Source organism: Clytia hemisphaerica, unplaced genomic scaffold (assembly GCF_902728285.1).
Source record: "Clytia hemisphaerica strain Z4C2 unplaced genomic scaffold, Clytia hemisphaerica genome assembly, whole genome shotgun sequence".
Lineage (NCBI taxonomy): Eukaryota > Metazoa > Cnidaria > Hydrozoa > Leptothecata > Clytiidae > Clytia > Clytia hemisphaerica.
In genome coordinates this window covers 523,614-542,194 of record NW_027104215.1, presented here as the reverse complement: position 1 = coordinate 542,194, position 18,581 = coordinate 523,614, and the positions used below count along the sequence as shown (strand labels likewise).

General features: G+C 34.8%; 1 protein-coding gene across 1 annotated transcript; it reads left to right on the top strand.

Annotated features, from left to right (window-relative positions):
* Positions 1 to 7,958: 7,958 nt before the first annotated feature.
* Positions 7,959 to 18,250, top strand: LOC136815718 (T-box transcription factor TBX5-like). Its single transcript, XM_067072165.1, has 7 exons — positions 7,959 to 8,304; positions 10,363 to 10,624; positions 14,636 to 14,903; positions 15,200 to 15,352; positions 15,602 to 15,684; positions 17,390 to 17,526; positions 17,718 to 18,250. The coding sequence occupies exons 1-7, from the start codon at positions 8,136 to 8,138 to the stop codon at positions 18,071 to 18,073; spliced, it is 1,428 nt and encodes a 475-aa protein (XP_066928266.1). The 5' UTR covers positions 7,959 to 8,135; the 3' UTR covers positions 18,074 to 18,250.
* The last annotated feature ends 331 nt before the right edge of the window (positions 18,251 to 18,581 follow it).

The window sequence follows — 18,581 nt, the reverse complement described above, 5'->3', positions numbered from 1 at the left end:
GAAACGCGGCATTTCATCAACCGAAAGATGAGAGTTTGTATCAAGCTGTTTGTATAACTTATCACCTTCGATTAAGATTTTGTCAAGGTCGGTAGTCTTCCAAAGATTAACACGTCGAAAATTAGACCAAAAGATAGCATACAGGCAGTTAACGCTACATTGAGTGCCAGCAGTTTGGCCAAATAATTCCTCGTTGGCTTGATTAAATGAGCCCAAAACAGCTTTTGAAATTTGATAAGTTTGCGTATGCAACATATTTTTCAAATTTGACTGGAGAAATAAGAGTTTTGTTTTGCAGGGAGTATAAGTTAATAAGGCTAAGTAGATCTGACGCTGAGACGTATAAGCTGAGAAGCTGAGATTTATAAGCTTAAATGCTGAGATATGTAAGCTGAGATTAGGATGTGTGAAGTACCTTAAGTGGATAAATTTTCGCGTGGACTTTTTTTCGCGAATCGAAAATCGAAAATTTTCGCGTGGACTAAATTTCGCGAATCAGCCTCTTTTTCACCTAATTTCTTTCATTTTCCTAGGGGTTTTGGCAAAAATCATAATTTTAAATTTTTCGCGTGGACAAAATTTCGCGAAAATGGCCAAAATACGCGAAAATCGCGAAAATTAATCCACGCGAAAATTTATCCACTTAAGGTAATGGAAGCAAGTGTTTGATGGACTTTGCAAGTTTTGAACAATTAGCAGGTTTCGCACGTTTTGAACGTTTGGTAGGTTTTGCAGGTTATTCAAGTTTGACAAGTGTGACAAGTAGTTCAGCAGGTTAAGTAAGATAAGTAAGAGGATGCAAGGAGCTCGCATGCAACCTCAAGGGTGTAGCTGCTTGTCTGATATATATCACAGACAAGCTTAATGCTATCTTTTGGATAACTTGCAAGTGAGGTAGATGTACCAGTGTACACTTGCTGCTATCTTTTTTGAAAATAACTTTGACAAGGAATCAATAATAAACTTTGAAATAAATCAAGTACTCTCACCTCAAGAAGATGATGAAAGAAAGTTGAGACTGATCGAAATCTTCTTGCTTCTTCTCCATAGGCTATTTCAGGGTCGCGGTGCATCTTGGGTAATCAGGATCAATTGGGTCATGAAACCACTTAGCCAGCTACTAGTGCGAAGCTGCTTTAACATTTCATAAAATTGCTCACAGTACGCTTCGGAAGAGGTGGCGCAATATAAGGGAGATAACGACTGATGTAATAATTATAGCGCAGCTCGGCGCATACACATTCTTGTTTCCCAGTTTGCAGAGTGTGGCACGTTTGCTCGAGATCTCGAGTGCACAACTCGGAAAAAGTCGAGTGCAGGTGCAAAAATTTGAGGTATTCAGGTGCAAGTTCAGACGAGTTTTTAACCTCAAGTGCAGAGTTCAGCTATTTTTTCCTCAAGTGCAGGAAATTTTAGCAATTTTTTTGCCTTTTTGGGTGAATTTCCGAGGTATAGGTGCACCTTTTCCGGACCAAAATTCATCAGGTGCGTTTTTCCAGTGCGGAACTTGGTAATTCCGAATTTTTCCTCGAGTGTAGCCTTGCCATACTCTGCAAACTGGCTTGTTTCGGATTTTCTAAGTCAAATCGGGAAAATCGGAATTAAACTGAGGAGTCTTAACGACGAGCGGGAAAAAAATCGCGGAACAGATTTGAAGGGTCACCTGGGCTGACCAATTATCTTGGCGTTTGAGTTGAAAGGTAATCGATTGCAGTTTAGAATGTGGCAATTGAATCTGAATATGGTAACAAAATCCTCAACCATCTTACCATTTTGCCGTTCAAACCGTAAAACTTTGAATTATCTAATCTGGTACAAAATCTCGAGACAACACCAATGGTAACTCTCATTAGACAACAATCAAATTGAAGAATCTTTAATTATTGGAATCGCACGCAGAAGAGCTGAACAAGCTTCCCTTTATTTTAGCAAAGCCTCCACAAATATTTGAGTGGGAATCCTTTACGTAAAATCCATTTCACAAAAGTAGTTTCTACAAATGTAACTCAAATTAATTCTCAGTCCCCGTCAAAAGAAAACCCTCGTAAAATGCTTTCTACATTGAATCTTTCTGTAATTCGAACAAACTAGTTGTGAATTCTAATTAGTAAAAGTTAGAGCTGTAATGGCTTTTGATTGTGTGACTGCAAAATTCCAAGTCATAAAACTTCGTTAGAAAATGTATCTGCTTGATGCTCAGCAATTAAGAGAAGGATCAAGGGTAAGTGGAGCAATCCAGGGAGATAGAGTGGCTCACTCCACTATCTTCGGGTAGATAGCTATCGAAAGAGAAGCCTTCGGGTCGCCTCCGACTTCGGTCGCATACTTGCTTACTTATTTAGAAAACATAATTTAGTCTTTGGATTGATTTGTCATGAATTGCGTTTTAATTTCTAGATTTCTCAATTTCTTTTCTTAACTGCGATTTGTTGGTGACCGCAAATTGACTTTGGGAAAATAAAACCCCGACTCTAACACCTAATCAATACACAGCCTATATATGGAAAGTTTTAAATATTTTCTTTCTACTCCAGGAATGTATGTGTATATGACACATGAAAGACATTAAGACGCGCTGAAGTTTTGAGCAACGTGATTCTCCATTAGAGGAGATATTTGGGATATCACCCACTGTATACTATTTGAAGAATAAAAACAGGGTACATTATACAGCAGGGACCAAATTTTATTAAGGAATTAATCATATTAATAAATTTTATTAAAGAAGTGTCCACTGACATTGATTATTTTAAACAATTTGAGGCGAAAATATCTATCTTGCAAATCGTTAAAATCAATTCTCGTCAAAATGTAAAAAGTTGCGTTACTCGCCAATTTTCTCTTTGCAATTCTCGCTCTGTGCCAAAATTAGTTTCTTTGAGGTTAAGTCTGTTCCAAAAGAAATTGGGAGTCCCAACAATTTTAGTGGCTATCTTATGAGAAGAAATTTGGCGAAGTGGGAAATAACTTTAGCGAATGACCCGTTATTTTGTTGATTTTTTCATCTTAAAAAGGAGGAAGAAAATACATTTTTGGGAACAGATTATGGACTAATTTTGGCTAAAAATTGATTTTGCAGAATGATCGAAATTCTAAATTTTCTTATAATATTTTGCAAAAACTTCAACTTTGGACAGAGTTGGTGTTCGTCATTTGTAACATTACATATTTATAAGAAAGATATTTTGATTGATAGTTAACAAGTGATTAGATGTCAAATTTAGACCAAACTGGCCCCGTTCTATAAAAAATCAAGTGTAAAAATAAATATTTTCCCAGACGGGATCAGGTATTAAGGAAGCGCCTTCGTCTCCGTCTAAAAAAGAGATTTGAAAATCATTAACCAGGAGTCGTTGGGGGTCATTATCCTGATAGTTTCTTTTCTTTCTGTAATGATATTTCTAAGCTAAAGCTCGTAGCCATTAAATTTTCAAAATAAATAAAATTTACTGGATCTGAGTCTTCACTGTAACGAATTCATTGCCCTAAATATACATCATCAAGAGAAAGTAATAAGTCTCACAAATTTTAACTCTTATAGGGTTTTCGGTTGTGTGAATACCCCCGGGGGGGAGTTGGAAAATGTACTTCTGAAAACCCAAAATAAGGTAAATATAGGCTAAAATCAGGCTATTTAGAGCGAAATAAGGGGCCTTCTCTTTGACTAGCTGAAAAAATTCTTAAAAATTAATCAACGGGGGAGGGCTGCTAATAAGGTCCGGGGGGTTGGAAATTAACAAGCAAGGGGGCGTTTATTTGGAACCCAAGAGTATATCATTGTCGATCATCCAGGGTCTGCAGGCTCTGTGTCCCCATTCTAGGAACGGGGAGGCCTATGAATAACACCATAGCATTAATTAGGAACACACAGGCAATATAAGTAAGTGTAAAACGTCCGAGAGCCCCTATTCAAGATATATATTAGCTCAGTCTGGAAGGTGTTAAAATGTTGATGATGACTATAATCTATACATGTGAACACATACAAACAAACATACACATATATCGCTGCGTGTGTTGAAAATGTGTTGAAGTTGAAAATGAACTACTAAACGCTATCAATCTCAAATTTTGATCCCAAAGTTTGTCATTTTGCATTCCTTATCTTATCCTTTGTAAAGCGTTAAAGTTTAAACAGTACATAACACATTTTCAAGGAATTAGTCTGGCTATTGTTGGACCAATAGTGTGTTAAGTTGTGAAATAGTGATACTGGGGGATTATCAGTTTTTTAATGTTGGCAAAGAACACTTGATGTAGTCTTGAAAAGAAAACATTGTAGATTTGTTTGGACCACAGCTTCCTTGAGTGTGGAATTTTATCAGAAGAACTAAGAAAAAAGGTTCGTTTATTTCAGCTGGTCTACGATTGCGGAAACGGGACAAAGTATTTCACGCAAAAATCGTCGAAAAGGTTAGCTATAGACTATGTTATCGTCCGTAAAACTTTATTGGCATGCAGGAAGAATATCTTTAACCCGGTTAAAGCTCAAACTTGAACCTAGTCCCTTTGTTCGTTATCTTTGATTCTGATAGCATTCCAAAATGCAAACGCCGTGAAAATAACGGAATCTCTGGTTTTTTGATTTATGGAGGTCGATAATTTTTCCAAAGTGATTTCAATTATTTTAAGGGCTCTGACCATAGTGAATTTTTCATAATTGCCGTGTTTAAAATGTGTTTTCTGACTGATGTAACCAACAAAACTATGGCATGTTATACATTTTCTGTTAGACAAACTATTCCTGAATCTGAAAATTCAAAAATTGCATTGAAAAAATTTGATGAAGAAGAAAATGAAGACTTTTGCGAGGAAGAGTATTTCAACTCTGAAGTGATTAGTTTCGGCGAAGAAAAAACATTTTGAAAAAATTTTCGCAGTAGATGGTGTATCTTATACCGAACAATAAAAATTTTTGCGGAAAATTTTTGTAAATGCTTCTTTGTCTCGAAATCTTCAAAATAGTGGTTTTTCATCAATTTTTCATCTGGATTTTGCTTAAAAAAACAGTCACTTTTGACACATTTTTTTAGAAAAATTTTCCGCAAAATTTAAAATACAGGGTGTCCCTAATTAAAGTATCGAGTCGAAACACAACTATGAGTAGAAAGTTGTGCGTGTTCACAAAATTGTATTTTAAGCTCTCCCTCTTTTTTCTTTACGATTACGATTAATTTATACGTTGTAACTACCTTTTGTAATGAGCCTGTGTGATGGAGAACGTTCTTATATTTTAGCGATAACACACACAAACTTTTCTACTCAATCGCATGTTCAAACTCGATACTTTAATTAGGGACACCCTGTAGTTCAATTCTTTGCGGACAGTTTGAAGAAAGTTCGAAACAAAAAGATTAATTACCCATTAAAACTTAGCACTTTTTATAACAGAAGGTGATGCAACATAGTTATTAACGTTTTTTTAAAGTTCATAACGTTATTTTGCAATTAAGTTATTAATTACTCTTAAGGAGTTTGATTAAAAAGCAATTTATAAAGGCAATTCTTTGCTAAATGTGTTAAAGAATCTAAAACATAACTTTTATGTTCAGATACTAAAATCAATTTTCTGACTATGGTCAGAGCCCTTAAGTGTGCGCTAATCTTTGTTTTGCTTGTCATTTTCCAACGAACGTCTAACATATTATATACCGTTGAAAAGCGTTAATTTCACGATTTTTCGACTCTCCAAAAGTTTATATGCCTAACTAAAGTATAGAAATGCACATTGCCAATTTTCGAACACATTTTAGGTAAATTTTCAACCTCTGTAAATCATTGACAGTATAATACTTATAATAGTTCGAAAACCAAACCAGACTTCAAAAAATTTTCTTGTCAGGTATATAAATCCCATCGGAAAGGCGGGTCAGTACAAGTTCTTGAACATCAGATATCGTGCGAACTCTGAATGGAGCTTGAGTACCCTCTTGAAAGTTTATTTTTTTTGAAACGCGTGGGAAATCGCATGAGATCGAGGTTGGAATATAAGAAAGGAAAAGAAAAAGATGGGATTGCATGTTTCATATTGAAAACCACGTTTCTTATACAAGAAAAACAACAAAATATCCGTTACGTGGCGGGCGTAAAAAACTTTTATTTGAGATGCTTAAATAATCAGTACCAAGGTTCTGACGGATGATTAAGTCAGAGTAAATTTATACTCAAATTCCGTTTTTAGAGTTTTCCCAGTGAAGTAATAGAAAACCTGTGAGGCATGATCATTGTTATATACATGATACCTTCATTAATTAAAGGCACTTAACATGGTGCAAATCTATCAAATGATAAGCTGCCATAACAACACAATAACACCTTATTGGGATGATCTAAGTAAATATTTTTACATTCTCGATTCTCACTTTTCTCAAGGTCGACCTTCGAGATTTGAAAATGATGTCGATTTCAAAATTTAGTTAAAATTAAAATTGAGTCCGCCAAATGAATGCTGAAAAAATAACCTTTTAACGGGCTGGAACGGTATCACGCGGGAAAAGTGAGCGTAGGAGTTAGGTAAGCGCAGTAAGAAATTCTGTCGGCGGTAAGGACTGTTAATCAGCAGCCTCTCACCAACTTTTGCTCGTTCTCCCACGCAGCTCCTATTCTAGACAGTCTACGTACACGTCATAATTGTTTCAACTAGAAATGTGTACGAGAGCAATTAACGCAAAGCAGGATGGGATCGCAAATTGTACAAACGAATAAATTTGTGCAGATTTGTTATTATTTTTAGATCCAGCGTGGCGTGCTCTTGATTTTTGGCTTTATTCGCGATATTAAAACAAATATAATAATATTCGCTAATATAAAGTCGCAATCTTTTGGCTCAAGAAATTAATAATCGCAAAAAAATTAATCTGATTAAAATATATCACAACTTTATGCTCGTTGGAAAGATAATTCACTAGTATAAAATATAACAAAATTACGAAATGTGCGGACATTCTAGATTTGCCATTTTAGATTTAGCGACAAACCTTTCGTGCAGAAAGTATTTTTTGTTTACTAAGACCGACCAGGAAGCGCGTGAATATGCTAAAAGGAAATGTGAAATTATCTCTTAAAATTTCGGTGGTGTATGGCTTAAGGGATTTTCATTTCCGCACGAAAAAATACTCTAAAGTCATCATAAACAAATGCCAGACTACAAAAGGTATCAAAAAATAGCTTTTTCTTAAAATTCTCAAAGTTGTTGACATTTCGATTGTCATTTGAAAACGCACGAAAAAGGAGTCACAATAAAAATCGTGTCGCCAAAAATTGCATAATCTGTAACAAAAAAATGTTCAACCAATCAATGATAAGTGTTCGGGATTTTCGTCCAATCAAATAACGATTATCTACAGTCGCTGTCCAATGAGTGATCGAGTGATCGAGTGTACACTTACATTAACCAATCAAAAACTATTATAAGAGGTCGACCTCATTGGTTACAAGTTGTTGTTTTTGTTTTTCTTGTGAATCGAATATTTTAATCGTAGGATGTATTGTCTTTTATTGTTGCAGTCATTAAGAGAAAAAGTCAGTCGCATTTTTTGTAGTCTTCGTCTTAAATTGCACTTCTCTGAAGCCGTGTCGCCAATCTGATACCAGACACCGCGACCAATGGGTACTCTTTATTTCTCTATTCTGTTTTTTATTTCTTTGTCAAAAAAGTAACTAAAACACAAACAAAACATATACAAAAAAAAACAAAGTAAAGAAATAAAATTCTGGCGGATAAAAATAGTGATAAAATTAATACCGATTTTATTACATCGTTTACACTCTCTGCTATCGATGACTCGTGTATCAAAATCTATTTGATGTGCTCGATTTCTTTTGTCAGCTGGCACGTCAAGGATTCTTTCAAAATCTTCTAAGAAACTTAGTTAGAGTTCAAATTTTACCTGATTTTAAAGATAAAACATATAAAAACACACACATGAAAGTATTATTATGTCATTACATATCTCTTATTCTCTATATCTCTCTTATTATAATAAAGCAACACAACAAATAAAAATAATAATAAAAAAAGACAGTCAAGAGTCAGTCACAAAAGAAAAGTCAAAGACGACAAAAACGACAGGTATATAATCCTTTTACAAATATCACTTAACCTAAAGGGGTTGGCGTTTACATTAACACAAGGTATGGAACATGACAGGGCACAGCGTCACCCGTCAGCAACAGTATTAAATACTTCAGGAGCATCAACTTTGGAGCCAGTGTATAATAACAATCAACAAACCACCAGACATCCAATCGTGAAGCAAGATCAAAATTATTTGGATAATACAAACACAGTAAACAAATACAAAGGTTGGTATAATTTTCTTTAGACCATTTCTTGGTAAAGACAGGACAAAGTCATTCCAATGTCATCTAGACAATTAAGATGGCCCTACTTGTGGTACTTTCAGATACACTTTGTATTTCCCACAAAAATTCTTCAAAAGGTCTAACACAACCATGTTTCAAAGATCGTTACCAACATTTCTTTACTTTAATTAGAATTGGGAAGAGAGATTATATATTAGATTAAGTGAACAAAAAAGTAAAATCAACACAGTTTGTTTACGATATTTCGTTCATATTATTTTCAGAACTTCATCAGGTATCAATTAGATTAAAATAGTGTGTAAGATTTCTTGGATTTAGTTCTTCATTGTGAAGAGATACGAAGGTATAAAATCCTTTGGGGAAACCAAGGGAAAGGACATAGTGAGAATGCAAAATTATAGTTTCAGTGACCGTGAAATAAAACCTGAATAAAATCTACAATTAATTATTAAAAAAACATGCTAGGTGTTTTCCATTCAAAAATACAAAACATATTTCACTAAGACAAAATAAAACTCCTCTCATTTGAGCAGCATAAAAAAATAGTTTTAATAAATCAAATTTTGTCTTGTAAATCTTCTACACTAAACATGTAGGTAAATAAATATACTCTTTTACTGGTAAATTCACGTCAACTGCTACAAGATTTACCTTGAAAGGATTATAATATTCTAAGCAACAGAATCTAAAATTAGTTGACACTTTAACCTTCGACTGTTGGGAACTTTCTATAGATGGCTTAAAAAAGTAACTTTAACAAACATGCCTCTTGACCAAATTGCTCTTTTCGAGTAAGTTTGATATGCTTTCTTGTATAGAAAGTCTCGGGAGCATTAAGAGGATTTCTTTCTAAATTGACTTTTGAGTCCTAGCAGACTAACGACTTAGCGGCACCATTTGGTTTTTGCGTATCAAATACGAGTGTTTTAAGGCACTTTGGTGTAAAGGAAGCAATCTAAATTGAGAGTCGAGTGTTAGAGACAATTTTTGAAGTGTTTCAAGAAATGGTTCACCAAATATAAATAAGGAACTGAACTGAAAATAAAATTTGACTTGTGAGAAGTGGAGTAAAACACAAATAAACAATTAAAACGAATCGGAAGTCTGCAAGAGTGTATAAATGATACAGCTATCTCAGAGATTCATATCTTATTCTAAATGATGCGAATGGGGAAGCAAGTGCATCTTAAGAAATCATTTTGGAGAATTAACATTACGTTCTAATCGCTCTAAGTGCATTCGGTTAATTCAATGTTTTGGTCGTATACATTAGTATTCAAACAATAGCATGGTATTTGGTATTTAGACTCGTTGTCGAGAGGCAAAGCTGGTATGATCGAGTCCATCTGAATTCCTTTTGTCCTGTTTTAAGATCATAGGTCCAGAAAGGGGATTGGCTCCGTCGTGCCGTTAAATAAATACAACAAAATTAATGCGTTTTTAATTAAACCTATGTATTGAGCTTTTTCTTTCTTTCTTTTTTATATGACAAGGGATACTCGCAATGTCAACATTGAAATCAGAAACACATTCTCTTTATATGTAACTAAATGTAGCCAAAGCTTTCTGTCTTTAAATTCTTACTTTTAGTAGATTATTTTTCGATACAAAAAACCTACTGAGTATTAGGTTTCGAAATATTTTTAGAAATTTATCTCCTCACTCACGTAAGCAATCTGATTTCATGAATCATATTAGAGCTTTTTGAGTTTCAGGTTAATTCAAAACTGCTGATACTCACAGTTCGTAAGTTAGACATTGGTTAGAATTTGGTTAATTAGGAGCACTTGATGACGCTCTGAAAAACAGTAATGAGGGAATATTGAGGGTCAAAAATGAAAAAAGATTAAATTGGATATAAGAAAAACAGTTAATAAATTGGGGATACTAAATAGGATCTCTTGAAGGCTACCGATGTAAGTGGCCTATTTGGGTGAAAAATAAGGGAACAGACTTCCAGGGGAGCTTTTTCTTCCAACAATACTCTAGATTAATTATGCTTGTGATAAAAGATACTTTCACATCTTTTCTATACAGAATACGAAAATCTCAAAACGACAAACACACGCAACGAAATGGTGTTGAATCTAAGTAACCATATCAACGAATCACCCACCTATCTTCACCCTAACACTACAAATAACAACACTACAACATCACACGATAATCACCACGATCTTCAGTATGGTTCAAGTCAAAAGAGAGAAGACACTAATGTTAGAGTATCGCTTCAGAATAAAGAAATGTGGAGTAAATTTCACCATGTTGGAACTGAAATGATCATCACCAAAGCTGGAAGGTAGGATGGATTAAATACATGTTAATGTTTTTGATTCAAAAAACAAAATGACTTTTCGAAATACAAAATTAAAACAGCCTTATTTCAGCAGTAAAATATGTTTGTTTTATGAAAAGATTTTTAGTGAGGCAAATCTAGAACATTAAACTACAAAGAAGTACTGATTCCTCATTCTTTTAAATTCTAACATCAAAAAGCTTAAATCTCTCAAATCAAGTTAACAAAACCATAGTTAGAGTGTTCGATAAACTGATAATGTTAGCTTGGTTTTTGCCACTCTCTTAACAGGTTTATCAGATCAAAACAATATTTTGGATATCTTTTGGGTGATAAATAGATCACCCAGAAAAACGGATTAACGTTTATCATCCTTTTTACACATTATGCCCAAAGCTTAACACTTTCAAAAGCGTAAATATAGTGTGAGCTATGATATGAAATTTCCTAACTATTTGTTTTAAGAAGGAATGGAATTTTCACTGGGAGCTTTATTAACCAACACCTTTGAGAGCTGCAAACGGTGTGTTTATGTGTTAAAACCAAAACTTAGTGATCAGAAACTTATAAATTAGAATGGACAGATACTTGGGATGCTCAGACGATGTCAGAATAAGATTGAATTTAGAGATGTAATTTTTATTTGAAGTTAGTAAACAATTCGATTAAATTTTATGGATGCTTTGCAAATGCATTATAATACAAATACCAATGCAGGGTTGTTTTAAATGTTATTTGGACGCATTCTGGACGTTAAATAACATTGTTTTGATATTTTTGTGCTTGGTTCGACGGTTGCTTAGGAGGAATTCGTCAATTTTAGTCAATTTACCATATTAAGTTTAAAAAGTGTTGTTTTTTGAGTGAATTTAACCATCAGATGGTTGCAAAGAGTTTTTCCAGACTGCAGACAAAGGAAATAAATAGGTAGCAATGGTAAGAGGATAATCATCAACAAAAATGAAACAAGCGAAGGAAAAATCAAATCACCTATATGCCAATTTAAACTGACACAGAATGAGTTGATTCAGAATTAAGATCGAATTACGTCACATTTTTGGATCAAACGAGTTGATAAATTTGACGTCAATTAACCCTGAGAAACCTAAGTCCTTTTTTTTTGCACCTCTGGGTCTGGTATGACTAATTTGAAGCTTTTATATCAGACTATCTTAAATCAACTTGGATTTCTATTTAATATCATTGCGCATGCGTGAGAACTTGTCAGGTTATCTTAAAACTTAAACTGTCAGAAATTGGCGTGCATTAATTCTGTCGGCGTAACGTGAAAAATTTTCAAATAAAAGCTATGACAATTTTATTTCTTGAAATTGTAAGCGATCTTGAAAAAGCCAGTAGCCAATAACTGCAAAAAAATAATAGAATCTTAGGAATCAAATACCGGCGGAGACATGGAGACGGCTATTTAAACATAAAAGACAAGCCGCTATCACGCTAATGGCTAAGTTTCATATGATTTATTGTTACGCGTAATGTTTTATCGGTCAGATTCCTTTCAGGTATTGATGATTCTTTTATGGGACTTTCGTACGTGACTTTTAAAAGCTGATCTGGCGAAAGGATTTGGCAAGACCTTCTACGAATTAAGTACCTTTCTTAACAAAAACAACCAAACAAAACAAAAGAGTTTTAAGAATTAAAGATTTAGAAAACAATAAAAGGCAAATTCAACGTTAGGTGAAACCCTACTCCGTTCGGTAAACAATTCTAATTGGTCTAACAATCGACTTTACAGTACATGGATGAATAATAAGAAAGCAGAAGTCAATGTTGACACTGAACGTTAAAACAACGTCCATAGGTGAGCATTGAAACAACGTTGAAAGCCTCCCGGGAAGGAACAATAATTTTAAAAGGAACATTGGTAGCGTAGACAGGAGGGACGTAAAATCTGCACTCCTACACAAATTTTGCACCCCCTCTCTACACTACTGTAACATAACAAAAACCTTAAAGCATTGAAATTAATGCTGGAGCCTTTAGCATGTTAGTCATTTTGTAATGTATCTCTTTAGCCTGTGACACCTCTGAGGGCAAGCAAATGTCAATCCAACCATCCTAAATTTAGAACATTTAGGAAATGACGTTATCTTTGATTTTTGACGTTATTCACCATGGGGAGCTTAAATTTCAAAAAATGAAGGAAACGTGCAATGACTGTGTAGTATAATTTCGCTGAATTAAGCTCAGAAATCAATGAAGTTCATTTTTGATATCGTTGTCAAAACATTTCCCTATTTTTTTCATTCAATGAACACGCATCAGGGGAATGATTATGATCAACAAATCATTTTCTTCACTTCAGAATTCGGCCGTAAAGTAAAAACAGATGTCAAATACTATGAAATAATAACGATGATGATAACGATGATGATGACCACACTTTTAAGTGATACATAGCTATATCTACAGATATATGTAAACCCGAAGGGCTAGATAGGCAACTTTAAGCTTTCTCCAGCAAAAAAAAAGTGAGGGAAAAATTTGACTTTTTAAACTTCGTGCCGATGGATAGGATCTAGCATTTTAATTGTTTTCGGAGCGCGAGATAAAAAAAAATTAGGCGGCAAAAGCTATTTCGTATCTCTCAAACCAGTGAAATTGCTTGTTGTCACGTGATTTCTTTGGTAAGAAATTCTACCAAAACTTGCTTCTGTTTTCGATAAAGGCCGCAGATCTAGCCCTTCGAGCTTTACAGATCTGTGGCTATATCCCACATAGATCTAGACAATTCTCCAGTAATAGAATTTGATTAACGGGGCAACCGTCTTTAACAACATAAAGAAAATTCGGAATTTAAAATTTAGCTCCTTTCCTACAGGTCCAGTGGGATTTTTTCAGCCAGTGAGGGTAAAAATAACGGACTGAAACTCGATGAGAATTGATATTCCCATCTTTTTTTATGGCTAAGGATTTGTATTCAATTGTTTTATAGAAATTTCAGTGGGGATTTGTTTATTTGATTATCTTCAAGGGGGACAAAAAGTGAAGTATGATTTTTCACTGCGGACGATATTTTGGCCAATTTTTCCCGGGTCTTTGAGAAGAAGTGTAAATTTGAATAAAAACCAAAAATTCCACTCGAAGAGATTTTAGACCAATAGTTTTCACAATAAACTCATGTGAAATTAAAAAAGTTTCAACAATTTCAAATAGTTTCAATTCAATATACCTTACAAAAATATTTGCAACATTAGTTCCCCTTTAATTTGGACTGTGGTGTAAACGTTTTTTATGAGAGCATCCAAAAGTTTTGAAGCCTTAAAAGGTTCTTAATTTGACCATTTTTGATTTTTTTTTGTACAATTTCCTAAAAAAATGGATGTTTTAGAGTCCATAATACCTTACCGTCTTTTTGTATAAGATTCCCATTTCCGCACTCAGATTCCTTTCCCACTTTACTAGTGGAAAAAGACCAGGACTTCGGGTAGTTGAAACATAAGCTTCGGAGAGTTAGGCAGTTTCTGGAGTAAACCCAAGATTTTCCGTACCTTTAGAAGCAAGCCCTTTCCAATCTCTTGCCGGTTATCCCGGGAAAAATAGCGGAAGGATTCCGGAAAAGTGACAAGAATCTTAGTGCGGAAATGGGGATCTCATACAAAACGACGGTATATTCTTATATACAATCAGGGACAAAATACTTGGCACAAAAGGAAAATTCACCGGGGTGTTTTGAAACCACAATCGATTTGTAAGTGCTCTAAAGTAGGTTCGAAGGGTAGAGTTTTAATGCTAGACTTAAGACTTAGGGAGACCTTAGGATCTGAATGGTCCAGTAGGGCTTGAAATATAGCCTAGAAACCAATAAATCCCTCCCAGATCGAAATAATCGATGAAATCAAGTTGAAGGCCTGAAATTGACATTCTCGCTCGAACTTCAATTTTCAAAAAATGGTTAATTAGCCAAAAATGCCAATATATTATGGCACGGATTGTAGTAATGGGAAAAAGGTTACATATCACAACAAACAATACTAATTTGTAAATTTACAGGCGAATGTTTCCGGTTATCAAGATCAACATCAGCGGACTCAATCCAAAACTCAAATATATATTAGTCATGGATATCATCCCCGTTGACGAAAATCGGTACAAGTTTCATAATTCAGAATGGACAGTAGCAGGGAAAGCGGAACCTCACCTACCCGGACGTCTTTATGTTCATCCGGACGGGCCATCTAGCGGAGCACAGTGGATGAGACAGACAATTAGTTTCCAGAAAGTCAAACTAACAAACAATCATTTGGATCAGTTTGCACATGTAAGTTAAATCATTTTGTGGGTTACCAACAAACTTGGGACAACATTTTACTATTGTTTCTTTTTAAAGTAGATTAAGGTAAAAATTGATCATAAGAAACTCAAAACTATAATAGATTATCCATACTGCTGAGAGCTTAACTTTTCAATCTCAAGAGTATCATTGTAACAAAAATTCCTAAAGATTGACGACGACTCGACTGTCTTGATTGCCTAAAAATATTAAGTCTAATAAACTTCTGATAAAGTTCGGAACTTGGTGTTTTCCACTGTAGAGCTTTATCTTTTACCTTATAGGTTATATTAAATTCGATGCATAAGTATCAACCTCGTATACATATTGTACAAGCAAACGACAACACACCCGAAGCTCTACGTAAAAGCACTTTCACTACACACGTTTTCCCTGAAACTGAACTAATCGCAGTCACCGCATATCAAAGCCCACGGGTAAGCTATGTTGGTTATCAGCTATATATTTGACAGGGAAATATGAAATGTGCGAGGTCCACGGAACCAAAATGGAACCAAAGGTTCAGTAGTAACTAACCCAAAGTTTAGAGGGAATGAGAAAAATTATCTCGTCTAGTTTTTGTCACAAATGCCCAGAACGAGCCGCTGGCCGGATCAACGATTCTTTGAAAAGTATATTTCTAATTGATACGAAGTTAATACAATTTTTTTTTTATGTTTTCCCAGATCACAGCACTGAAGATCGAAAACAACCCTTTTGCAAAAGGATTTCGAGGAGCATGCAATTCAGACTACCATGGCATGAAAAGGTAAGGCAATAATTTATAAAATATAATAAAATATTATGTTAAAGAAAATTAGCAAATTTACAAAGACAAAGACCAAATTAAATCCAAGTCAAAAGTCAATCAACTATAATGAGACTTAAAAAGGCTAAAGTTTGTCTTTGGCTTCAACAGGCCAAAGCTTTTTCAACCATCAATAGCTTATTATTAAAATAAGCAAAAAGATAATTCTTTAGAAAGTTTTAGAACACCGTATTGGTAGCTTTCGAGACAGACTTGGGTGGGTGGGACCAAACTTTTACCGGGTCAAGGGATTACGTAATCAAAAAATGATCCTGTGAAAATGCGCATTACTTTTACATTGACACCTTTGATCGAATGTCAAGTAAAGGCGCCAACAGACAGACTGAAAAAAATAGCATGCGATGAGTATTTTCTCACAAATTTTCAACTCGTTAAAACCATAAGATATGTCGGGTAGTGTCATTTATATATATAACACCTTTCTGCAACAGAAATACAGTGGCTTGCAGCAGTTTCGGTTTAAGCATATCGTACTCTTGTCTGTACACAGACCCAGTATCTACGGCTATTTTCAAAATTCATTGCCGTAGAGGGTCTGTTGTCATTGTCTTTTCTCATTTGAGATTTTTCAATCCACTTTTTCAAACCGGCCGCTGCGATGGAGTGTTGGTGAAAGCGGGAAGACGAAAAAAGTGTTGCCATTTATAAATTATACTTCATCGCAGAGGTCTCCGTATGGGAATTTTTTTATGAAACAGAAAATGCGCACAGAGTGTACTACGAAGCGATAAACGTGAGATACACTCTGGTACAGAGTAACTGTACTCTCTTTCGCTGAAACACTATAACTTACCTTACAGGCTAGTGATAATTTGGCGTCTGCAAGGTCAGCCCTTCTTATTCAGCTCAAAATCTAATGTCAAAATTTTTTTAGTGCGAGCGTGATTGACTTAACAATTATGCCAAATTTAATTTAACTCAATTTTTGAAAAAAGCTAAAAAAGTTTTTTTTTTAATTGATAAAAATCGATATTTACTGAGAATAATAGCATTGAGCAATGTATAGTCTATTAGCAATGTGGACGGAATTTTCTGCTAAAGTAAAATATGAATTCGAATTTAATATCCTAATTTAACGCAAAAATCGCGAAATTTAATACGATTACACTAAATAGCGTGGTTACCGCAAAATATAGAGGGAGCAGAAATAGCGTGCTTTATAAATCTTGGTCAATTTTTCAAATCGGAAAAGCATAATACAGAAGTAATAAAAATATTTCAAAAATCTGACACCTTTTTTACACCTCGTAAAGATCAGAGAGAAAATAACTTTTATAATATCTCGTTGAATCTCTTTGAAGTATTTTTGAAAGTGGTTTTTTGAACATTTTCCCAGAGATGTTTTTAAATAGATCGTGACATTTTAACCATAGTTCAGTTATTAGGACTAAACTGACTAAAGACTAAGCTTGAGTATTCCTAAAATTGAAAAATTAAAGTAATTAGCAACTCACATTATTTTCATCCTTTCTTGTATCAATAGCGCTAACTTCAGCCACTGCTCTGCCCTACCCAGACACTGTTATTATTGACAAAAAATATCTTAAGTTTTCCAAACCAAGCTTACGAGAAACTAAAAAAGTGCGGAAGTTCGGTGCACTATGGTGCACAGAACTTAAAGATTTTGTTCCTGCCTTATTTTCAGGTATCACGAGCAAGAACTTTTATATCCAGCTAAACGCCCTTATTCACCTTCATACGCATCTCTCAATGTGGGCGGCCGCCAATGTCATATGGGCGGAACGTACCCAAAAACGCCCTACGGATCTGATGTACCCTACGGTAAGGCAAACCATTTAAATTTGTTTGCTGTATGCAGATATTTTAACGTGTTTTCAGTAATAGAGACTGACATCTGGAATTTAGTGGTGGTCTATAACAATCTGCATTTATAAAAATTCGAATATTACTATATCAATCATCATCAAATGACGATTCCTTCCGCAAAAACTTATGATTTTTTCTACCCCTAGATTACCCATTCCCACCGTATTTTAACAAAGCATGTCCACAACTTCCTACAACGACGCCCACCGGGGCTCCCGTAACGGGCGGATGGAATACCGTAAACGAAGATCGCAACTCCGTATCGCCTACCTCAAACATGGGATTAACGTCTTCAACCATCGCAGCACCTCCCCTCTCACATCAGCCGCCCATTTTCGGTTCGGGTGTGATGCCATCAACATTTCCAGTATATGGGGGCGGAACGTCTCAACAGCTTTCACTTTACGGCTCGCCGGCAGCCGCCGGATACGCCACTACAGGGGAAACACCGAAGTCGCCATATAACCCGTGGCAGCCTTCTGAATTGTACCCGTATCATTGATTTGGCAAGATTATTTTAAACTTTTCTTGTGAACAATTCTTGTAAATTTTTATTTCAATAAGCGCGCGAATATGTTTTTTGAACTAAAGATGAGTCGTTTAACCAAAAATTATGGGAAATTTCTTTCTAAACATACGCAGAGTATGACAAATCTACCCCAAAGAGTTCCTTTCGAAAGACATACACGCTTTTTTTTTTATAAGAATACACTTTATAAGAATGTCCATGATGAAAATGGCCAAAAAATTAAGAATATGCTAAGAATATCGCCATCATGGAATTTTGCTACTCAAGCTAAGAATGTCATTTTTAGAGCATTTTAAATAATAAATTGCCAATTACCCCCAAGTAATAAGAATGCTGTAAGCATATTTTAGGATGATTTTCCCAAAAAAGTTAAGAATATCCATGATGAAATGGATTTACACCATTCTTATAAAAAAAAAAGCGTGTAGTAGTTTCACGAGAGTTACGATAGTTTTTTATGAGGTAAATTTTTATGAAATAA